Here is a 25,458-nt window from a genome sequence, read left to right as displayed (position 1 = left end):
CTAATTGAGTGCACATTTGTGGTGTCTTGATCTAATTTAGTGCCTGCCACTTTAAGAAATATGTGAAAGTAATTAGTCTTAGGCTTAACAGTTTTAGGGTAGTAAAACATTGTTGTGCATAGTACATAAGGATATGTGGATGCAGTTCATTTGTGTTTTCTGTCATTAGATAAAATAAATGTTCAAAAAAATAACAAGTGTACTCTCGCAATGTTCATTTATGATTTTGGTGAGCACTACTCAAATAACATGACGCGAGCTAGCGAGATAGTTAGCAAGTAACCCCAGATGTAAAAGTTTGCCAATAGGTTGTGTAGCTTAAATTAACTAAATCTCATAGCCTAGGTAGGTTAGTTATACAAACTTGACGGATACAAGTGAGCAAATCAACTTAACATTGGCCTATTATTATTTGTTGCTGGGCAGCCTTAGCATCACTTAAACTAGCAGCTTGAAAGTGTGTGAGGAGGAAAGACTCAGACTACAGTGGGTCCCAGTTAAAAATTGACACTTCATTCACGATCAAGGTGATTCACGCAGCTGGGTGAAATGTAAGTACAACTGCAGCCGCTTGGGGGCAGCATAGTCTGCTGTGGCGTTCCACGGTCGAACCAGACGGCGCATTCGACAGCAAGGGCTGTGATTGGCAGAGTTTTCAGCGTTTCTCTGTGTTTTTAGCAGCCCCTGCAACATGCTAGTCCACTGTAGCCTAAGCTTTGTACATAATGTTTAACATAGTTTTGGATTCAGTGGCAAGATTTCTTGATTGTACAGTGCCTGTCTCTCAGTAATGTTTTAAAATGAGAGCTTAGATCAGCTGGCAGTAGGCTACTTTGTCGGTAGTCATGAGAAGTTAAACTTGCTAACAGAACATATATATGCTGCCCAGAAACCTTGTGAATAGTTCTGATTTTTTTTTTACTACACTAACGAGGTTGAAATATAGCCTTTGCCTACAGCATCTCCTTAACAGTAATGTTAACAAAATGACAGCATTCATATGACAAAGGAAAACGAATTCGGTCACTCAAGACTGTGCCACAGCAACCAGTGTAGGATACATTCCTACCCAATAGGCTACTCGAAGCAGATAGCGATGTCTGGCGGTCGAGTGGGTTAATGCTGCGTATATCCAGAACAGGTCTGCAACTTTCAGGCAGTTCTGAGTTGAATCTAGGCAGGAGCAGAGCCATATAAAGGCCTAGGCCTATTGTTATCATTTTTGCAAGGTGTTGCTCCTGGCAATACTTGTTTATAAGGCGTTTGGTGATTAATTGATAGCTGTTTTGGGACCGTTAAGCGTTCTTTATAATGGCGATCACGGGGAGTAAAAGCGACTGTTACAGCGCCCGTTACAACTGTAGGCTACAATGATTGCAATACAAAAATATGCGCGTGTTAGTTTAGTTAGTTTTGTGATTTTTTGCACTTCTGCGCCTCATGTGTTTTCAGGTTTGAGGGCTTTTTTGGCAAGATTGACCTTGGTAGACTCTGCATGTTATTTCTCCGTATGGATAATAAAGTCAATTTTCGACACAAGTCTGTTATTAGTTCAATAAGAAGTGTTGCTTGTTAAAACATGTGACTAGTGAAACTCAAATGATTTTAGAAATATTTAGCCAAAGCCAAAAAGTGTTAGAGAGAAGGAGAGACGCCGGTGCAGCTCAGATGTCTTCTTAATTTTCTTTATTCTTTAGTAAAAGGTGCAGAACATTATTAAACTTTAAAGACAGAATACGCACGCAGGCACAACAAGGCTACTTGTTGTTTTCTTTTACTCGGCTATCTATATATGGTTATCAGCACACAATGTTGGGCTAATTCACTAGTTATGGATATCACAAGTTTAAACAACGAAAACAGAAAGGATGGAGACAGCAAAGCTAGAGGAGTTATTCCAGATGGGCAAGAACAAGGTAGGCAATTGGTGTGCTTGTCAGAACGTTAGATTACAGCTGTTTAAAGCCAGGCGTCCGCGATGCAGCTAGAACAAAACTAAAGGTAACTTAGCTATAGGGCTGTATCAATTTGTCCAAATTAATAGGTCATCGTAGACGTTGTTGTTGTATTATTGCATGTGGATATTGTTATGCTATGTAGGCTACTTTTTTTGCAATGCAAACGGACAAATATTGTACACGCGTGAATTTGTTTTTGCGGGGGTGGGTGGGTGTACGTACCATAGCTCGCTCTCTCTCTCTCTCTCTCTCTCTCTCTCTCACACACACACACACACACACACACACACACACAGTACCTTTCTTAGCCACAGTTAATTTTAGTGGTGATATGTGTTATGGACATTGTTATGCACATTATTGACTGCAGTTTATTCTCATCAATGTCAGTCCACGAATGCATATTGATCAGTTGTTAACTAATACTGTAGGCCTAGAAGTTGCATTTGAAAATGTTACTGTTGTAGGCTGTTTGTTTTGTATTTCAGCCACACTGTTTTAAAGTGGTTAGGACCATTACACACCAATTTTGAATAAGCCATACTGCAATACCGATTTCATGGTTGCACCATGCACATTTTCGCCGATTATGTGGCCCTCAGTAACCTATAAATTCAATGATGTGGCGCTCTATGAAAATGAGTTTGACACCCCTGCTCTAAAATATCTGTCCTGGCCTGGTTGCACCGGATTGTGGCCAAGCGACAGAAGCGCTGGAGAACCCTCCTTTGTCTACCAAAAGTGTTACTTTGTGCCCCAGCTCCCCACTGCTTGTGAAAGAAGGTGGTGGGGAGGGGGCTTAACGATGAAAAAGCTTAATGTCCCAAAGCGGCAAAGTCATAATGGTAGGCTACAGGAAGTGGGGAGGGTATGTGATGACCAGAGCCGTCTTCGCTGTGCTATAAGCGTCTTATTGTCTTTCCAGGCGCACACAGCTCGTTATAGCCTGAGTGCCTTAGCAGATAGGCTCTGCTCTTGGGTTTGGCCTCACAGCAAACTCAACCCTCTTGTTGCTTGCAGTTTGTTAAATAAAGCGATGCAGATTACATTATTTATTTCTGATTAATTGCGTCTTTTTTGCAACATGTGCTTGTTAGGCTGGGCTACTGTCAATGTCCTGTACAGGTATATGTTCAACAATTGCTGGTGTAGGCCTACAGGCTATAATCAATTACGGACTGTTCGTTATTTATTTAAGGGGGCTACGGAGGAGTTTTGGGGGCGTTAGTCAAAAAAAGGCGTGACCCTCCCTCCGCCAGCAAGACATTTTTCTATGACACTCCAAAGTGATTGAGAAAAAGCGCATGACCCTCCCAGTCCCAACAATTTAGGCTATTGATGCCTTCTGTCTACTGGGTCAATTTGGGAGCTTGCATGCTCACGACTCCTTCCTTGAAATGCCTTGAAAAGGCTGTCGTTTGCACAATTTCACAAATAATCACGGGACCCGAAACAAACCTGTCAACTTTTTCGGGTTTATCGCGTATTTTAACTTTTTCCCTCGCTGTCTTAGGAGGAGCTGCAGGGCCGTCGCAGGGGTGCGAGGCCCTGTCTGAACTTGACAGATGCATGAACTTACGTGCATGAAATCATGCGATAGCTTACTTTACACATAGCCAAGGCTACCGTCGGTGCATTTTAATAGTAGCCTAGTCTAATAAGCTACACCAGCTTGTCTTTAAGAGGGAAATTGTATAGCCTATAACATTAGCTGAGTATTTGGCCATATGGTGTTTATCATAGGCTACATCATGAAACCAAATAGTGTAACAAAGGCGAACACTTTAACAGGGAAATTAATTGGGCATGAATCATTGTGCTGAGCGGTATTTGTCAATGCAGAAACACACGACATTCAAACTGTTGATAAGATGTACAATGTTCAACAATTGCTGTACAGGCTATAATCAATTAGCTAAATCATTTGTCAAGCTGTTTAAATTAGATTGCTACATTCAAAGCGCCAAAAGGTGCTTTGATAGCGTCGGCAAGCAGGCATGCTGCGGTTGCAATGAATGAGGATAATTGGTTTTATCTGCGGTTTTTTTTTTGCATTATTTTGAATATGACTCGCTCCAGTCTCAACAGCACTTTCCACACGCATCTAAGTTCTAACACATATCCCTCTCGCTTTCTCTCTCTCCATCCCTGCACCGCGGTGCTTTCTTAAAGGAGCTGCACCATCTTACAACAATTGCATCTACATTTTCATATTATAATGTTTTGTCAAGTGTAAGTTTAAACTACCGTGATCAATTTAAGTTCCCGTCCAACGAAATCCTGCCCCCTTTGAAAGTCTCATACGCTTTATCGTTACACTATCAAAGTAACCATGACAAATAGGGTATAAGATATATAAACTCACGCTATTGTATTATCATATATGTTTGGTAATGGCTCAGCTTTCTCTGATTGTTCTACTGACTTGGAAATGCATCATGGAAGCAGTAAGTCAAGTCGTATCAAAAATAGTAGTGGCAGAACTCCAAAGTAACACCTTGTGGTTGTTTGTGTCAACTGCAGTTTGTGCCATTTCTGCTGAGAAAATGGGGTGCGTGATTCCTGAAGGAACCCGTCCAAACTTAACGGGGACCCACTGTAAGGGAGGTGAGGCACTAGAAACACACGCCTTGTTACGAACACGCATCTTACTGCAAAACAACAGTCATTCTTAAAAGTATCGATAATAAAATTAGGAATTGTTCAATTTCAGGGTATTGCTGTGCACCGTTTTTTTTTTTTTTTTTTTTTTTTTTTTTTGGGGGCTGATATAAACCATTGTTGACAGTGTCTCGTTCTTGTTCTTCTGCCAAGACAAGCAGCACTTTCTGTTGAGTGCACCAAAGTGTTACTTTGTTTTGGTTCTGTGCGAGTTGCGCTAATCTGGTTATGGTACCGGATGTACGTTTTTATGAGTGTCTACAGAAAGGTGGTGTAGGAGAGCCTTCAAGATTTATTAACCATGACGGTTCACACCGTGGTTAATAGCAAAACCGGTTTACCGTGACATCCCTAATCACAACTCATGATTGATACGATGTATTCACAACACCACATGAATGGCACGATGTATTCACATGTCGACCTTTGGTTGTGGAAGGGGCAGAATGTGTGTAGACAACTGCCATATTGGCCTTACAAACTAATCCCTTGACTTTCTATGGAGGATTTTTTGAGTGCTGTGTCTCCTCATTAGACAGTCTCTGGTCATAAACCTGTCTGATGCCCCACAGAGTCCTCAGGATCATGTTTGAATGATCAGAAATGTTCAGGCACAATATAGCTCTTGGAGTGCTAGTGTTGGACTGAAATCCTCTTTTTAAATGACATGAAAGCTATTTAAATTAGCAAACATAACTTCGCACATTAAGCATTATAGTGTAAAACACGGTACATGAAATAACGAGTTATCTATCTCACTTTACATCATGAATTTTACCTGTAACATAGGCTAATGGGAAAAGGTAGAGGTGACTTGCAACTTCGTGTCTTAAGTAACCTAATAATATCAACGCCGTGCCTTGTTAACTCAGTGGCATGGACCTACCGTGCAGCACATTAAAATGAAGCTTAAAGGCCTCAGCCGTGGCGCAACTGTCTGGGGCACCTGCACCGGGTTCGATTCCCACCCTGTGGTCCTTTCCGGATCCCACCCCGACTCTCTCTCCCACTCACTTTCTGTCACTCTCCACTGTCCTGTCGCATTAAAGGCATAAAAGCCCCAAAAAATATACTTAAAAAAAAAATAAAAATAAGCTCAAAATGTGAAGTTTTGTATTGTTGTATTGTATTGTTTATGGGGCTCACTCACTTTGAACTTGTAGTCGAGTCCGTTTTCTGTTCACTAACCCCGATGCGATTAAAACTCTCTCCAAAATTCTCTAAAAATTTAGCCTTTGAGTGGGTTGCCAACCCTTGTTGGTAGCAATTGTTTTTGTGTACAGATCTCGGAGTCTGAACGGTTAAATAGGTGGATAATTTAAATTGTTAAATTATTTAGGTAGATAATTGACGATAACTGACAGTTGGAATGGCTCTAATGTTTGCTAGCAGTTATGCTAACTATGTTATCAAAGATAATAATGTTAACCAAGTTACTTAACTTAACGAACTTTAAGTTAACTTAACTAATGTTTTCATTTTTAGCAGTTATGCTAACTATGCTAACTAGCATGTTAGCATGCTAACTATGCTAACCATGTTAATTAGAATCATGTATAGTTAGGCAGCCTACAGAGACGTGCTTTTTTGACGGCCTGCTTATGGGACAGACAGCTAACGCATCGTTAGGAAAGATTAGATGAATGTGCTCATTTATGTTTGGGCCTTTTTTGGGCCTGAAATAACTGATAAAACCTTTAAAAGGTTGATAAACGCAATTTAGAGGTGGATAAACTCAATTTAGAGGTGCATAAACGCTATTTTTGAATTTTAGGAGGTGCGCAAACAGTGTTTACATGTGTCTAGCCTCCACTACATCCCTACATATAGGTAAATACGCTAGTTGACTGGGAGGGCAGTCGGTAGAGAGTAGCAAGTGCATGTGTAGTTTTGAATGAGTAGTGCCAGTATTCAGTGCTGCAGCTACGACTAAATGTAAAAAGTTTCCTTTCAGTGTTTAGTTACTAGAAAGGAAATATCTCTACTGGGGAAACGGACTTTACATAGTTTAAACACTGCACACACGATTTACCAGCCAGAGAACATGTGAAGAAAGCCTTTGCGAACTGCTGGGTGGATTTATTCAACAGATATGGTGAGATGGATTGTTTTTTCTCTTTTCATATTTACTTGGTATACCAGTAAGCAAAATAGTGAAATATTGTAGTGAGGACTTTTATTTTGAAACAGTTTTTGGCAGAGGAAGCAGTTGAACAGGATGTGTAGTCTTAATAGGGCCAGTTTGTATGCTTAAAGCCTGAGACTGGCAGTTGATCCAGGTGGCCTGAACACCTGCCATAGGATTCTAATTGCTTAACGGGCCGTATTATGATGTCTGTCGGCAATGTTAAGTCTATGGGGATTTTTAAAAGTTTTTCTTTAATAGTTTAAAAAGTATAAAAGTTTCAAAGTTGAAAAGTCATACCAACCCGATCTGTTAGAAGACCTTACAAACGTTACAAAGTTTGAATGAAGTTTCTAAGTTAAACTGTTCAAAAGAAATTGCGTACGGAAAAAGTGGTAAGCGGAATAAGAAGAAGAAGTAGAAGTTGCCTAGGAAGAACAGTACAGTGCACTGTAATAAATGTACAAATACAACTTGATGAAATGTGTCTTGCAATGTTATTCATTTCAATGATTTTGGTAAGGACTACACATACTATAAGCAAACATCACATGAGCTAACAAGGACATTTTCAGTCAGTAACACTAGCCTTCTATTTATTGACATCAAATCTGTAGAGGAACTTATAAGAACTAGGAACTTAGGAAGTTATGGGGCGGTCTCTGGTGTCTGCAGAAGTGAGTGTGGCATCTGGCTCAATATTCTGCGCTACAGACCATTGGGGGAGGTGAAATTTCATTGGAAAACTACGATGATTGGTTAAATTTGCAGAAAAGTTGCGGTGTTTGGACAAAATTGCAAGGTCGCCCAGAATTTGCAGGGATTGGTTGAATTTGGGTTCATTGTTGTGATCGCATCATCGCAAATTCCTGGAGGCACTCTTCGGTGCAATCTTGCAAAGGACATGATATCTTTCTTTTAGTTTGGAGGACTAAAAAGAAGGAGAAATTGAAATGGTAATTTAATTACTTTGTAGAAATTTGCTTTCAGATTGACATTAAAGAGTATTTTTTTATTTTTTTTGTCAAAAAGCCAAATTAGATTGACCATGATTCCACTGATAAAGGCAATAAAAGGGAGAAATATCCAAGGAATACTTTTTATAAGCACTGCACAACTTAAGATACTGAGTGTTAGTGGGTAAGTACAAATCACTCAAAATAAAGCTGGAATCTTCTTTTGCAGTAACAGGTTAGGCTCACCGTAGCATGTCTTTTATTAAACCCATTGAGGGCCGAAGAAAAGTAATAGCGAGCAACACTGCGATTATATTTTACCTCAAGTCGTCAGGCAGAGATACATTTTAGTTGGGTGTGTGTTTATTAGCCTATTTTCTTTTTTGAACCCATAAGCCATATCACTGCAGCTAATGAAAGAGAGAGAGATTACTATAAAGCCGGCCCTTAAAGACGATTGATAAGTAGGTCTACAAAAATAGCACAAAGAGCGGCCAATCACGCTTCACCAGTCACTCTCATTCATCACATATAGTCCATTTCCAGGAGATTGTAATTTGCATGCTCCAGAGAACTTTCCAGAGAAGTCGTTGGGATGGTAATCGCCTATAGAGGCTGACAATGGCAGAAGTGCTGTTTGTTTTTAGGTTATGTAACATCAAAATGATTTTGGAAACGTTATGATGAAGGTAAAAAAAAAACTCTTGAGGGTGCCTTTAAATGTGTTGCCGTCATCAAATTCAAAATGAACATATACCAACTTATATCAACAAAAACAGTTGCAATATTTTCAATAAAAAGCAGAGTTTACATGATTAGAAAAACGGAAGGCATTTTACATAACATCCCAACATTTTTCTAAATGTGTAATGCAAAAGTCCTTTAAAGAGAACAATTTGGTGTTGGTTGTAATAAGTAAGTAAATTAAACCTAGCATTACCTAACAAGACAAGAATAAAAGACTGAACACTACCAGTGGCTTGCTAGTGATAATTAACTTGCTAGTTAAAACTAATCCATTTGAATAGAGGCACATGTCAACGTGAAAATTGGCATCTCTGCTAAAGCTGACTAAAACCAGGAATAACAAATAATCTGTTAGTGATTTATTCTGAAACAAAGGAAAATCTCATAAAGAAATAAATATTTCTTTAACAAAAACACGTCACTCACAATCATTTGCACCCCAGTTTGTAATACCTACTTAAGGCGAGACACTACAGGTGAATAGGGTAACCTGTTCATCTATCAATTTAATCTATCTAATTAAATATGCACTAATTTGCATACATTTTAAAACACAAAATCTGAGCATTGGAAACAGCCAGGTTCAAAATTATGTTTTCATTGTGTTGATCCTGTTAATCAGAATGTGCTGTCAATAGCCTTAAAAAAAATCGATTTTACCATGTTTTTAGGCATAAAATTTCATAAATCCGGCTAGGAATAATTTATCAACAAACCCCTCTGTAAAAAGCTTCTAAATATAGTTGTGATTGCTGATACAAATGGTGTGTCCATATTTGGATCACATAGCGTCATGCAGGAAAAACAGAGCTTTCCAACGGTACTACACATGATATGTTTTGGTTCACGGACGCTAACTTTTGGTGAATTTAGGAGAAATATACAAGTGCCAGTAAACACAATTTAATGAAATAAACACCTAAATGTGTAAATCAGACTTTTTTGTTGTAGTAATGTGACACAATATATGCTAAGGGCCCAAAATCTCAAAATTGAGCAGTGCATGAAAAAACTATGTTTTCGCCTGTCATGTATCGCCTTAAGCCTCCCTTTGCCAATAAAACAGCTCGTTAACATTCTCTTATAACACCCCATAAAGTTGGAGAATCCATAGCAAGGGATTTTAGACCATTCATCTTTACAAAATCTCCCCAGATTGTCCAGATTCCTAGGTCCGCACTTCCATTCTCCTCTTTGGCTCACCCCACTGTTTTTCTATGGGTAATTTCACAATCAGGATGTGCGCTTTGTTTCAAAAGGGTCAAGAATTAAACCATCTAAAAATGTAATTTTGAGGGGTTTTACACATGCAATATATGTCTGTAGAAGGATAAAAAAGTTGTTTCAAGGCATAAGCGCATACAGTAGATAACAGAAAGAGAATAGAAAAACACTTAAGGGATGATATTGGAAAAAAACGTTATTTACTTTAAAGTATTAGATTGTCTGTCTACATGAGTACATATCCCGTCTGAAGCATTTTAAACCCTACTCATGGGTAGTACACAGTCTATCCTGTAATAAGTATTAGTATTTTTATGTGAATATGGCGTAAAATATGCATAATTATGGTTTTTGTGGCAAATACACCCATTTTTTAAAATATTCTTGTATAATTTGTTTTGCACTGAATAGCCATACCACTTTTAAATGATTACTTGTCTCTCATTTAAAAGCTTCTGATGTTGTTAGACAACTGTAAAAAAAATGGATATATCCTGATTGAGCTGTGTCTGATGGACTGTCAAACATTTGAGTTGGAGTGGACATATTAGTGTTTCTTTGTCTAAACACACATATAATTAATATGTTACTTCTAAAATGGTAAAATGTTGACACTGTTTGTCTCAAACTATTTTTTTTTTTATAAAATGAGGGCATCACTGTGCATGTTTTACAGGCGCATAATTATTATATTTTAATTGCATTTGTAATCACATTTGTAATTTCAATCAACTGTGCTTTAACATCTGCGGTAAAAAGATGGTGAATTGAATCAAATAGGTTTCAGTTTCATCATTAAATGAGCCTTTACATTGACTAAAAACCCTACAAATGTCAGGTTCAACTCAGGGATCGATCAAAACTAAAATCACCTGTGAATTCCATGACAAAATCCCATGGTCAAAGCAGACAGGGCAGTGTATGTGCGGAATCTAAAGAAGAAAAATCCCTCCAAATATGAACAAATGACTAAAAGGGACAGAGATGAGGCAGCACCAACGTAGGGTCTTATGATATTAAAACATGAATGTTTATTCTAATCTTTTGAGGGGTACAGGTATACAGCTTGCCTGGTAAGCCAAACTCATTCATGAGTGAATAATCTGGTCGCTCACGATTGGGAATCCTTTACAATGCTAGCATGGTGACAGGCGTAGAAATATTAACTTTAAAATCATTGGTCAAGCCCATTAATCAGAGTCACCTAAACTTTACAAACTACAAACAGAATAGGCAATCAGGAAACGATGTATGTGAGCTTACTTTTGGTGTAAATACATTTCTGCATTGTTCCAACTACAATTTTTGATGTTTGCAGTTTTGCAGGCATTGGTTCTAGGGCAATTCCACAGAAAATTGACATTTTGTCACATCCATAACACCAGTGAAATGCCTTGGCAATTGTATGATGTGAATGATAACATTAATTTTTTGTGCATTTTTTCTCATGTACATTCTTCAGACAAAAATAGCAAATGCTCAAAATTAATGTAATCATTCACATCCTACCATACCATCACATTTTATTGGTGTTATGAATGTTACAAAAAACGTAATTTTCCATGGAATTGCCCTCTACCATTTACCAGTCAGTTTTGATTTTGTCATCCCCTCTTGATGTTGATTGGCCTGACATAAACTATGGTGTTCCAGCCTAGTATCTCCCTGAAAGGAGAAAGATGGACATAGCCAGGCTAGTATATAGCACCACCTGGTAAAATATGTTTGTTAACTGCATGATAGCATTACACAAGATGACTTCATTCTGAAAATGTATGGTTTACCATAATCCTAAACACTACACTTGAAATGTGTTGGAGTGGACATCAGAAACAAAGGTAATTTATTATTTAAGGCTTATTTTATAGCCTTATTTATAGCCTTATACTCTTACATTACGTCCATCACTCAGTGTTGGCTGCATCTCGCTTGCTATGATTACTTTTCATTGCCACCAGACTCTGTCATGTACCGTGTGGAGCTATGATTGCACTTTATGCTACCAGCCTCTGTCATGTAGGCTACCGTGCGGAGCTTGTGCCTATTGCTAAGACAGCAGCATCGCTGACAAATCTGTCCCTGGGAAAAGTAACGTTGCGCCGATTTGAAAACAGAACTACGTTACGTTACCAAACTTTCAGTAGTAGCGTGTTACACTACTTTTTACCCGAAAAAGTAGTTACGTTACTGTAACGCGTTACACACAACACTGATCATGACCCACTTTTAGTGGCAGAGATTGACAGATTAAAACAGTCCCACAATATAACCATAATTCTCATAAGGCATGGGGTTCTTTTCAGTATAGTCATTCTTTTATGTACGTCAAACCACCCTAAAGTGTTTCTTGCTAAAGAGCACAATTTTCATTTCATCTGACAATAGACCACATTTCCAGACAACGTTACTGTACCATTCAGTAACTCCTGCCATTTACATTTGTAATTAAATGACTGAAAGGCTTTTACCATGCATGCCCTCTTAATAATCTATTAGCAGTGAGTTTACTTTTGAAGATTTTTGGAGGGACTTGGTGACCCCAAGATTATACCGTTTTCTGTTACTCTCCAACAGTGGTTCTTATGAATTTTGCCTCTCTTACCATCCTCCATACTGTGTGGGGGGGCTAGATAACCATGGGTCTTTGTCCAAGCATGTTTGTCACATTTCCAGCTGATTAGAACCTTTTAATTATATTTTTAAATGTAAATATGGGCATTTTCAACAAAGTACCTAGTTTTTTTTATAGCCATTCCCTGACAAATGTCAACACACTTTCTTTTTATTTAAAGTCAGTGAATTCTTTTGTCTTTCTGATGTTAAAAAATGACTAGGGGATTTAGCCTCTGTGTCACTTTATTATCATACCTTAGTGAAAAAGAGTTCACAAACCGAATGTGTTAAACTTAAAGAAGTTTAATGTAAATAGAAAAATGCTTGTTTACATTTTGTATATAAGATTTTCTAGGGGTGCCAATAATTGTGACCAAAATATTTTTGTTCAACATATTTATTTCTTTACAATGTTTTCTTTTTTCTCAGAATAAATTTGCTTCCCTTCAAGGTTGAATTTTTCCTCATTGTTTTCATTGTGAGATTACAAAACATCACCAAAAGATTATTTGTTAAACCTGCTTTTAGTCAACTTTACCAAAGTGCCAATGATTCTGGAGTGTCCTTTACCTATGATTATTTCATTATAGCTTATTTGCAGCTGTATATCTGCTGTCACCATATGCTGCTAGTTAGCCTCAAAGAAGTTAATGAAAGTTGGCTTACAGCAAAGAATTCATGAACTATAAGAAATATGCAGGACAACATAATTCAAATCTCTGTTAGTACTCACCACGCACTCCATGCGAAGTCTTCATCCTCAAAGCTAGTTTGACTGACCATCACAGCACCCTGTGAAACTTTATTTTCTGTTCAACTGAATGAGTTTGTGACAAAGGCCACAGCTTGTTGTGGTTTGTGCACATTTACTCAGGATATCTGTAAAAACAGTTCTCGACTGAGGATAGCTCTGGATATTCACAAACTCTTATATTTCAGATACAATTTTGCTTTGTCTCATGTCATAAAAAGTATCCAGTCAAAATATATCTGAAAACAACTCCCATTTCACCTAGTGGTGACATTTATTTTTCATAGCGAACTGAAATCAGCAGCAAAACCGCCAAACAGATGTGAATTTATATTCTTGGGTTATTCAACATTTCAGAGTGTGCTTACAGCAATGTATATGACATAATGACATAAAGCTGCTATGGCAACTCTGGCCTGCTTGGCCCCATCATAATGCAGTTGTATTTTTTGTATCAGTTTTGTTGATTCTCAGATATAACATAATAAGAATAAAACGTATGCATATTGACAAAGGAAGAGTGCATTTAAAAAAAAGTTTGTTCACCTCGTTTAGAGCGAATGTTTTCTAATCGAAATGCCTCAGGGGTCTCAAAAGCAAAGACTGAGTCACTTTCTTGAATGATGTCAAGATCATCTTCATCATCACAAAATGAGCGGTGGAAACCATCGTAATACATTTCAGTCAAAACAAACTGCACAAAGACAAATAAATAATAGTCAATAAATTATTTAGACACAACAATGACAAACACAACTCAGCCATGACAATACAGCTGTGTTAAAAGGATACATGCTTCACTACTTTTTTGACAATTTCTGTTACTGGTCGATCCATGTTTGGATTGTGTGAAAGTGACAACTCTCTTTTAGTTGTCAATGATACAGTTAAAAGTGCATTAAGTAGTGTAGCGAGAAAATGTTTCAGGAAATTTGATAATGATAGAACACATAACTGATAACATTTTACAGTAAACCTTGTTGAACTCTACACAAATTCTTGTAACCAGAAACACTAACTGCACCTTTAAGGGTAGATACAAATATATGGGAGCAATTTAATGGCTAAACATTTTACAAATACCCCACAATTTGCAAGCAAAAATAATTTGCCATTTGGAATTCAGCATGTGGCTAGGTTAGTGGCACCTAGCCACATTTATTTCAATGCAGTTTGGCCTTTCATTTACACAAGGTTGTATAACTGAAAACAATTATTTCTGAAAACCCCGGCCAAAGTGGAGATGTAGGAAAACTCTGGTTTCACTTTTGCATGTAATCAAGTGAAAACAGCGTTTTTGCATTGTGACATGTTGTTCCCTCGTTTGTTTGAAATCTCTGTTTGACCACCTGTTCGGGGCATCGGGGATCGGGCCGATACAGGGCCCATATACTCGTACTCGTAAAAATTCCCCCATTACCACCAACCTATACTTACAGTTTCCCCTGTACTTACAGTTTCACTGTAGCTGCTACGTTTTCATGAAGCCTACTCATGACGCTTATTTCAGTCTTGCACTTGAAAAACATAATAGTCAAAAACATAGCTAGATTCATGTATGTGCGGTTTTATGTTTTAACTATAGCTCACCTAAACTACGCGTGAGTGTAGCGTGTAGTTGTGTGTCGCTGATGCGTTAGTGTAGCTATTTACTTCGCGCTAGTTGGGGATAAGTAGCCTAGCATTCAAAAAAAACCTCTGTGGGGTTTCCGTTTCAGTAGATAAATGTTATTTGCATAGTGTTTTGTTATCACACATTTTGATCATTTATAGTGAGAAATGTTACCTTCCCTGCCTTTATTTCAGTCCATATTGTCATGTTAGTCGGATCATTATATGCTCCAAGACCAAAGTCAGCGCCAAATTCACTTCTTCTGTAGTCAAAGTCATGAGCAACAAGGAGATGCAAGACATAGTGTGCGAAAAATCACCGCTTTTTCACTGGTGGGCCGCGAAAGCCTAGTAATTTCGTAAATGGAGAAAATAATGTATGACATGAAAACACAATTCAGTATTCTCTATTTCAAAGAAAATGCTGTAATTTCGCGTGAAGTTTTTGCTACCTTAACCTAAACCTAAAATATTAGATTTTTATTTACAGTGCTCATGAGCACACACCATAGGCTACCATTACCAAACTATTTCCGCCCACTCACGGCACGCCAGCGGTTATGTCGGTCTCAACTAGCCTATGATTGTTGTGTGTTGGCAACTTTTTCTGCTAACTGAAGGCAGAGTAGCCTAACTTTAGCACATTTCACCCAGTTTCGCGGATCAACAACGTGATTTACAGCACACAGACAGTCACTGTACAATGTTATTTTTGGAACGGATATCATTTAGATAGGCTACCCTTATAGGGTGGGTGCTTGCGTTTGTTGAGGAATCCGAAGTCTTGGTTGTTGTTTGGCCTATTCATAGGTGGCACACGTTCGGGCAGAAGTAGGGCACGAGCGGATAAGTAACTTTCCGATACATTGTTTGTGTTTCCAAGCAACTAAATGTCCAGCACCATAAGACACATTAATGTGAATAATGGAGCGGTGGTTGTCAGGTGGAAAAAATGGGCCTAAAGTGAATGTTTCAAGCAAATCAGAAGCTCACAGCGATGAACCTTTGAAGAAAAGGACTCGTAGGAAGTACTCCGATGACAACCTGTCATTAGGATTCACAAGTGTGGGACCTGAACACGATCCTCTGCCTGTCTGTGTACTGTGCTCAGAGGTGCTGTCAAATGAGGCTCTGAAACCATGTAAGTTACGCCGTCATTTGGAAACCAAACATGGACATTATTCTTCATACCCTCGAGTTTTTTTCCAAAACAAACTTAAAGAGTCCCAGAACCGTAAGAGATCAATTGAATCTTCTTGTCTCACTGGTAGTGAAAATGCCAAGGCAGTGGAGGTGTCCTACCGAGTGGCAAAGCTAATTGCTAAGAAAGGAAAACCACACACAATCGACGAGGAATTGATTCTACCTGCTGCCAAAGAGATGGTTGAAGTGATGATTGGGGAGAAAGCAGCTAAAACGCTTAATTTTATTTCTTTGTCCGATAATACAGTAAAGCGACGTATCGATGACATGGCAACAAATGTGTTAAAGCTTGTAAGCAAAATACGAGCAAGTCGTTTTTATGCTCTCCAGATTGACGAGTCCACAGATATTGTTAGCTTTGCCCATTTACTCTTTTTTTTTCATATATGATTTTGAAGAAGAGATCCATGAAGATGTTTTGTTTTGCAAACCTCTACCTGCACGTACTACAGGAGAAATCATTTTTTAAACGCTGAATGAATTCGTGGTTTCCAAAGAAATAGACTGGACCAAGTGTGTGGGAATAAGCACTGAGGGAGCTCAGGCCATGGTGGGGAGACTCAACGGAGTTGTGAGAAGGGTCAAAGCCGTAGCTTCGCAGGCCACTGCTGTCCATTGCTGCCTACACAGAGAGGCATTAGCGACAAAAATGATGCCTGCAGAGTTGAAGACCGTTTTAGATGAAGCCGTTAAAACGTCAATTTCATAAAAAGTCGTCCACTACAGTCACGTCTGTTTTCTATATTATGTGCAGAGATGGGGAGCGAGCACTGACAGCTTCTTCTGCATACTGAAGTCCGGTGGCTTTCGCGTGGCAAGGTGCTTACTCGACTTGTTGAACTACGAGACAAACTCAGGATGTTTTTCGTTGACTCCCGGTTTGAGTTGTCCGACCGATTCTGTGACTTCGAGTGGCTCTGCAATTTGGCATATTTGGCGGACATATTCGGCTACTTAAACGGACTCAATCTATCTCTTTAAGGCAAAGCTGTGACCACATTTCATGTCCACAGTAAGATCGAGGGCACAATCAGAAAGCTCGAACTGTGGGACAGAAGAGTCAGTCAAAACAATTACTAGTCATTTGACAATCTGTGTGAATTCCTCAACAAAAGGAACTGCAGATTCCGAGTTCTGTGACAGATTCCATCAGACAGCATCTGCAATCGCTGAAGACGCAGCTCCGTGGATACTTCCCTGTGCTCAGCGAGCAACATAGCTGGATACAGAATCCATTTGTCTCACATGATGAGGGTGCCCTCGCAGGTCTGAGTTCAAGGGATCAAGACAGCCTTGTGGAGTTATCTTGCGATACTGCTTTAAAACTGGATGTGTACACACTCGGAATACACTGATCTGTCAAACAAGGCATTGATGTTTCTGATGCCTTTTGCCACAACATATCTGTGTGAAATTGGGTTTTCAGTGCTTGTGGCATTAAAAACAAAGTATAGAAATAAACTGAATGTTGAGCCTGATCTCCGCTTAAAGCAGACATACATTCAGCCAGACATCAAGAATTTGACAGGTGCTATGCATCAGTATCACCCTTCTCATTAGGTTAGGTGACTGTTACCTAACATGATTTGCAGTGCATTGAAGTTTTTTTTAAATGTTTCAAGTTATGTATAGTGTCCATTCATACCCGAAAACTACAATATGTGTGTATGTTGAACACCTCTAATAACAAGTTATGGACCTATGTTATGGAGTTATAAAGTTATGGACTTTAAGCATTTTCTGGTCTTTAGGCCTATGTCTGCCTAACAAGCATGTTGCATGTTGTAGGCCTACTGTAGAAATGTCACTTAAATTTCAACCGCAACATGCCTGCTTGCCGACGTTCAAACGACAACGAAAAAGATATCAAAGCAACAAGAGGGTTGAGTCTGAATGACACGGAGTTCAGACTCATATTGCTCTTCATAACCATCTATAAAAAAGTGTTTTTTCTTTTCTTTTTGAGCACGTCCGAATCCCAGGACATAATAACGCACTGGACCTTATAATAGGCTCGAGATATAATTCCAAAGGGGGCAGATAGGGGCCTACTGCACTTAAAACTTATAAAGATTGAACGAAGCTTCCCGAAATTTAAAATTTGCGATTAGTGACTGTCATCGGGTGAAGCTTTTCGAAGTTGAACAGGCTATTAAAAACTATTTGCGCACCTCAATGTCACAGGAGAGACTGGGCTCTGGGCTCTTTTTCAGAGTCAGGATATGGCGAGTCAGTGTCATTTATTTGTCCAATGTTAGCCTACAGACCAGTTTCATAGTGCACATCTTATCAACAGTTTGAATGTCGTGTGCGTTTCTGCTCATTGACAAATACCGTTCAGCACAATGATTCATGCCCAATTAATTTCCTGTTAAAGTGTTCGCCTTTGTTACACTATTTGGTTTCGTGATGTAGCCTATGATAAACACCATATGGCCAAATATGTGACTCAGCTAATGTTAAAGGCTATACAATTTCCCCTCTTAAAGACAAGCTGGTGTAGCTTATTAGACTAGGCTACTAAAATGCACCGACGGTAGCCTTGGCTATGTGTAAAGTAAGCTATCGCATGATTTCATGCACGTAAGTTCATGCATCTGTCAAGTTCGCACAAGGCCTCGCCACGCCCTGCAGCTCCTCCTAAGACAGCGAGGAAAAAGTTAAAATACGCGATAAACCCGGGAAAAGTTGACAGGTTTGTTTCGGTCCCGGTGATTATTTGTGAAATTGTGCAAACGACAGCCTTTTCAAGGCATTTCAAGGAAGGTGTCGTATGCAAGCTCCCAAATTGACCTAGTAGCCTACAGAAGGCATCAATAAATTGTTGGGACTGGGGAGGGTCATGCGTTTTTTCTCAATTACTTTGGAGGGTCATAGAAACCAAAACTCCTCCGGTAGCCCCTTAAATAAATAACGAACAGTCCCTAATTGATCATAGCCTGTAGGCCTACACCAGCAATTGTTGAACATTTACCTGTACAGGACATTGACAGTAGCCCAGCCTAACAAGCAGATGTTGCAAAAGACATCAAAAGACGCAATTAATCAGAAATAAATAATGTAATCGGCATCGCTGCAAGCAACAAGAGGGTTGAGTTCGCTGTGAGGCCAAACCCAAGAGCAGAGCCTATCTGTTAAGGCACTCGATAGGCTATATGGTAACGAGCTGTGAGCGCCTTGCTTTCTAAATATACAGCGAAGACGGCTCTGGTCATCCCATATCCTCCCCCCACTTCCTGTAGCCTACCATTATGACTTGTTGCCGTTTTGGGACATTAAGCTTTTTCACGTTAAGCCCCCTCCCCCACCCCCTTCTTTCACAAGCAGTGGGGGAGCGCGGGGCACAAAGTAACTTTTTAGTAGACAAAAGAGGGTTCTCCGCGCTTCTGTCGTTTGGCGACAATCCGGTGCAACCAGGCCAGGACAGATATTTTAGAGAGAAGGAGAGACGCCGGTGCAGCTCAGATGTCTTCTTAATTTTCTCTATTCTTTAGTAAAAGGTGCAGAACATTAATTCTTACTGTTTCTCTGTACAAGCCAATCAGGTAAAATTGTGTACCTGACAAGTTTCGGCTACCTTGCCTCTGTAGCCTTCATCAGAGGTGTCACGTCGTCTGAGCTGTGTTATATGGAGTTTTCCATCCCACCTGATGTGCAGGTGCTGATGTTCTGGTGCAGAACATTATTAAACTTTGACTTCGATATTTTTGACTAACGAACATCGAAACGTTAGTCAAAGTTTAATAATGTTCTGCACCTTTTACTAAAGAAGAAAGAAAATTAAGAAGACATCTGAGCTGCACCGGCGTCTCTCCTTCTCTCTAACACTTTTTGGCTTTGGCTAAATATTTCTAAAATCATTTGAGTTTCACTAGTCACATGTTTTAACAAGGAACACTTGTTATTGAACTAATAACAGACGTGTGTCGAAAATTTACTTTATTTTCCATGTGGAGAAATAACCAAGGTCAGAGTCTAACCAAGGTCAATCTTGCCAAAAAAGCCCTCAAACCTGAAAACACATGAGGCAAAAGTGCAAAACATCACAAAACTAACACGCACATATTTTTGTATTGCAATCATTGTAGCCTACAGTTGTAACAGCCAGAACAGTCGTTTTACTCCCCGTATGCGCCATTATAAAGAACGCATTAACGCGGTCCCAAAACAGCTATCAACTAATCACCAAACGTCTTATAAACAAGTATTGCCAGGAGCAACACCTTGCAAAAAATGATAACAATAGGCCTAGGCCTTTATATGGCTCTGCTCCTGCCTAGATTTGAACTCAGAACTGCCTGAAAGTTGCAGACCTGTTCTGGAAATCGCTGGCGATTAACCCACTCGACCGTCAGACAACGCTATCTGCTTCGAGTAGGCCTATTGGGTAGGACTGTAGCCTACACTGGTTGCTGTGGCACAGTCTTGAGTGACCGAATTCGTTTTCCTTTGTCATATGAATGCTGTCATTTTGTTAACATTACTGTTAAGGAGATGCTGTAGGCAAAGGCTATATTTAACCTCGTTAGTGTAGTAAAACAAATCAGAACTATTCACGAGGTTTCTGGGCAGCATATTTATGTTCTGTTAGCAAGTTTAACTTCTCATGACTGCCGACAAAGTAGCCTACTGCCAGCTGACGAAGCGCTCATTTTAAAACATTACTGAGAGACAGGCACTGTACAATCAAGACATCTTGCCACTGAATCCAAAACTATGTTTAACATTATGTACAAAGCTTATAGGCTACAGTGGACTAGCATGTTGCAGGGGCTGCTAAAAACACAGAGAAACGCACTGAAAACTCGGCCAATCACAGCCCTTGCTGTCGAATGCTCCGTCCGGTTCGACCGTGGAACGCCACAGCGGACTATGCTGCCCCCAAGCGGCTGCAGTTGTACTTACATTTCACCCAGCTGCGTGAATCACCTTGATGGTGAATGAAGTGTCTTAATGAAGTGTCTTAAATGAAGTCTTAACTGGGACCCACTGTAGCCTACCAAGAGGCAACTGCAGACAATGACGTTCAATAGGTTCAATGTGTCCTTTGCCTACCAGGTGGTGGTAAACAAAGCATTATAGAACCTAATACATCACATGAAAAACCGTAATAGGGCCAGATACACCAGATGCATCATCTATGCTTTAAGCCATCCTCTCATCGGTTGTAAATCTTACGCCTAATCGGTAGCAGGTCAAAATTCAAGCACTTCTCACAGTTTACAGTTCAAACTACACTGCTAACAGTCTCATGTTTGGTTGTTAGCTAGCTAGCACTCGGTTTAGCTACACAGTTGACTATCCCAGCCAGGCAATAATTACTGTACATGCAGGCTTGGAATTTCATAATTTTAGGGGCAAGGCCACTTGGCCTTCAGTTGGGCATATTTGGTGGGGGGCACAAAGGCCACACGTCAGGGCACCAAGGCCAAAGTTAACCTTACAGTAGGCTACATAAAAATGATAAAAGTTATATTTAGCCTATTCACAGCAGTAGACCTGCAATTTTGGTATGTAACTGTACAAAAACACATGACATATTACATAGAACTGTAAATCATAGAACTGATTTTAATATCTACAGATATCTAGGCTATATTTAGTATTTATTTTATATTTGGCCTGTTATGAAATCATCATAACAATTTAAGCACAGTTCAGCTTTAAGAAACTCAAATAGTCTACATGCATGCTTAGCATTTTGAGATCATTAAGGCTACTTTGACAAACTCTTAGTTAGCTGTATATCCTCTGATTTTAATGTATACAGATATCTAGGCACATTGTGAAACCTAAAGCCCAAAGTTGGAGACATGCATTTAGACATTGCTGCAAATTTAAAACCGGATTACTGGAATGGCTGACGGTACATGGGAATGGGTTACACCTTTGTGTTCGGTAAGGTCTGCTGTTTCTTCTGATACATGGTTTGTGATGTGTTGAGGGAAAAGTTTGTGAAGTATTCCACTGAGATGAATGGGTAGGGAGATGGGCGCAGAATGTAATACGATTAAATTAAAGTCATTTCTTTCCTGAACCAATTACCACAACAACTAGCGACTAACATTGTTTAAAAGCTGAGAAAAAGCTCTTTTGTGTGATGTGATACATGCAATGTCTGTGTGACGAGTAGGCTACTTCGCGTAGTTCAGCAGAGAATTAATGAATTTGGACGCACCTTTCTTTCCATGCGCTGTCACTTTCTCCACTGTGTAAAATACTTAAATTAATTTGCGCTGTGAATGCTAAGCTTAATTTGACAGGCCATAGGCTAAAAAAAAAAAAAAAAAAATTTGCTAGTCGGACGCAAAGCAGAATATCAAAAGAAGGGGGCACCAAGGCCACAGTGGCCTGTGAACCTCTGATTTTCAAAGGGGCATCACGGATAAAGCAAAGGGCACGCCATGGCCGTTGTACATGTTATTGTACATTCCTGAAAGGATAATCACACACTTGGAAACGTCAAAGAACATGTATCTATCCCATCCTGTTATACTTTTGTGTGCCTAAAATAAACTGTAAACTAATGTCATGTTTCCTAGACATAATTGCCAATCTGTTACTGCATTCCTAGCATTACCGTGGTTGGTTGATTAACATTATTTATTGGGATTGTATTTCAATCCAATTCCAATGGGGCCTACTGTACAGACATATGTAAACTTTTTCCCATCTTTCTCAACTCCTACTCAAGCGAGTAGGACGCATTTCACACTGCTCCTGCTTCACCTATCCTTTTAGCAATTTCCACTCTTTTTCATTCTTTTATTTCATTAACAAGCTAGTTTAGCAAAGACAGTGAAACCAGTACATTTAAATCTGAAACTTTAGTGGTTAGTTTTTTACTTTAAATGAGCCAGCCAAGTCAACGAAAGCAAAACTGAACGGCAATTCACCTTGAAGTTGGATTAAAACAAAATGCGCCCTCCCGCCAGAGACCCAGGAGATCATGCCGAAAATGTACTGAGCTAGAACAGAGGATTTCTACTTTGAATCAAAGATGCATGCCCTTCCATCAACGACAGATGAACTACGAGAGGCATCTCATGAAGTGAGTACAGCAACTACTGGAAATGCAGAGAATGTAACCCAGCAGTCTAATATCACTGCTAATAGAGCAGATGAATGCATCGACCTCACAAAGGGAAATGTGAGTACAGAGCCTTGGCACAGGCAAGGTGCCAGAACAAAAAACAAAAACGTAATACAAGAACTGTAATTACCTCAACACCAGTAAATTCAGATGTTAACTTCAGGCCTCGTATCAGAAATACAGACAGATCAGCAAACTACTACAGGGCTTGTGGTCCTAAGGGAAGCCCACAGCCCCTAACACTATGGAACAGATTTGAATGCCTCCGGGACGTGAGAGGAATTTCCCAGGGAACAGACCCAAAGCAGGCAGCGATCAAACCACAACAAAAGAAAGATGGGCACAGACAAGAAGCAGCACTCGACCCCTATTCATCCCACAACCCTCGTTCTAGGCGACTTTGCTGTGAGACATATAAATGGGGAAAGGATGATTGTATGTTGTTTCCCAAATGCTTCAGTTTCTGACACAAAAAACAAGCTTGCAGAACTGGTGTCAAAATATGCAACTATCAAGCGCATCATTGTGCATGTTGGAGCAAATGACATCTACAGAGAACAGCTGTATGTCAAAGAAGATTTCAAGGAACTTTTTCTCGGCCCTATATGAGCTTGGAATACAAATTTTCATCAGTGGCCCACTCCCAGCAGAGGGAAGCTTTGTATTTTCCAGACTATTCAGTTTAAACACCTGGCTCGCAAAAAACATGCTTTTCAGTTGGGATGAATTTTATTGACAATTTTAACCTTTTTGGAATCGCAGGGAATACTTCAGACCAAATAGCACAGAGCTGAGTTGGACTGGGGCCAAGATCTTAACCGAATACTATCACCTCTCTCTCTCCTGCACCCAACATTTTTTCTGCCAACCTTGAGCCGAGCCTCTGATAAGCGCTCAGTGGCCATACAGACGGAACAAGCGGATGACATCAACAACTCAGCTAAACCAAAAAACTCTGCACAGGCTGAAACAGAGATATGCCCAACCTCCCCTGCTGTGGGGCCCTCTGATAACCACCCGCTAGCCTCCACTGAAATGCAGACCTTGGAGAAACATAAACAACCAGCTCAACAATGCCAAGCCATGTCCACTGGACAAGATAAGATGGGTGCTGCTAAAATGACTCAAAGTCAATCACTGGCGTCAAACTCCCTGGAATCTCAGCAAACAAATGGATGTGATGAGCATGAGGAGATAGCACCTATCAAAGCTGCTGAGAGGATATCAGAAAGGAAGGGTCATGTTGTAACACCAGTACCAATACCCCTCCCCACCTCCGTCGTCTCCTTGTCACCACAAAGACACAACAACATGGAATACACTACTGGAATACATGCTGAAAGCGGAGCATCTGCAACAAACTTCCCAGAACCTCAGCAGGCAGATGGAGACTCTGGATCAATTTTCAACCCCAACCTCCTTGATTTCCCATCACCACCCACACCCAATCACGTCCCCACCCAATCAAACTCCCCAGGCCACACAAACCCCCCTAATCTCCCATCACCATCCCCACCCCTTCATCCCACCACCCACTCAAACTCCACAGGATCCCCTGAATACCCATCACCATCCCCACCCAAGCACATTATGTTCCCCTGCAAGAATGGAGAGACTGCTACCAGTAGCCATGCAGAGTTTTACTAGCCCAAGATCATTAGCACCAAAGAAGCGAAGGGCACCTCCACCCCCTCGCCCTCCCCCTCCCCGTTTAGAAGGATCTCTTAAGCAGCAGCAACCTCTTAGTTCATTTTCTCAGCCGGCATATAGCATGGAATGTGCAGTGGAAAATACAGATGGCAGCAGCAGGGGACAATTATATGATGACTGTATTGCATGATATTCTCAGGGTCCCTGCAATATAAATGGTACTGACAGTAGTTTTGAGAACATGCGGGACCCAGTAAGCCCATGACATTCTCTATTCCTGTATTGACAAGAAATAGAACACAAATGCATCGAGCTTATAGGGTAAACCAGTCCAATCTCCTACCCGTACCACATCAACCTCAGATTTCCCCCATGGATCATATTTCCCCAACACTTAAACTAACAAAACTAGCACTCCTAAATATCAGATCTCTTTCAAACAAATCATTCTTAATTCATGATCTAATTTGCACACACAACCTTGATTTTTTACTTTTAACTGAGACATGGTTAGATCAAGCAAACAGTGCTGCTACTCTCATCGAATCAGCTCCCCAAACTTCAGTTTTTGAGTGCTACCAGAGCAAATAAAAGAGGTGGGGGGATAGCCACAATTTTCAAGACGTCTTTTCAGTGCAATCAGTCATCATTCGGTGACTTTACTTCATTTGAATATCTGTGTGCATGCATTAAGTCTTCTCCTCAGATTTTATTACTGACAATTTACAGGCCTCCAAAACATTCAGCTAAAGTTTTTCTTGAAGAGCTAGGTGAACTGCTATCAGTAGTTTGCATAGAGTATGACTGTCTTATTATATCAGGGGATCTAAACTTGCATGTGGATAATCCTGAAAACAATTATGCCA

The 25,458-nt window shown here is 39.9% G+C and overlaps 1 protein-coding gene across 1 annotated transcript in view; it reads right to left on the bottom strand.

Annotated features, from left to right (window-relative positions):
• usp31 (ubiquitin specific peptidase 31) overlaps window positions 1-25,458 on the bottom strand; it is a 204,920-nt gene that overhangs the window by 101,952 nt on the left and 77,510 nt on the right. The window contains exon 6 of the mRNA XM_048245616.1: window positions 13,582-13,729. Coding sequence (XP_048101573.1) covers window positions 13,582-13,729 — 148 coding nt within the window. The remainder of the gene's footprint in view (window positions 1-13,581; window positions 13,730-25,458) is intronic.

Source organism: Alosa alosa, chromosome 6 (assembly GCF_017589495.1).
Source record: "Alosa alosa isolate M-15738 ecotype Scorff River chromosome 6, AALO_Geno_1.1, whole genome shotgun sequence".
In the NCBI taxonomy this organism is placed as follows: Eukaryota; Metazoa; Chordata; class Actinopteri; order Clupeiformes; family Clupeidae; genus Alosa; species Alosa alosa.
Note: the sequence above shows the minus strand (reverse complement) of the source record. Positions and strands in the feature narration are given on the sequence as shown.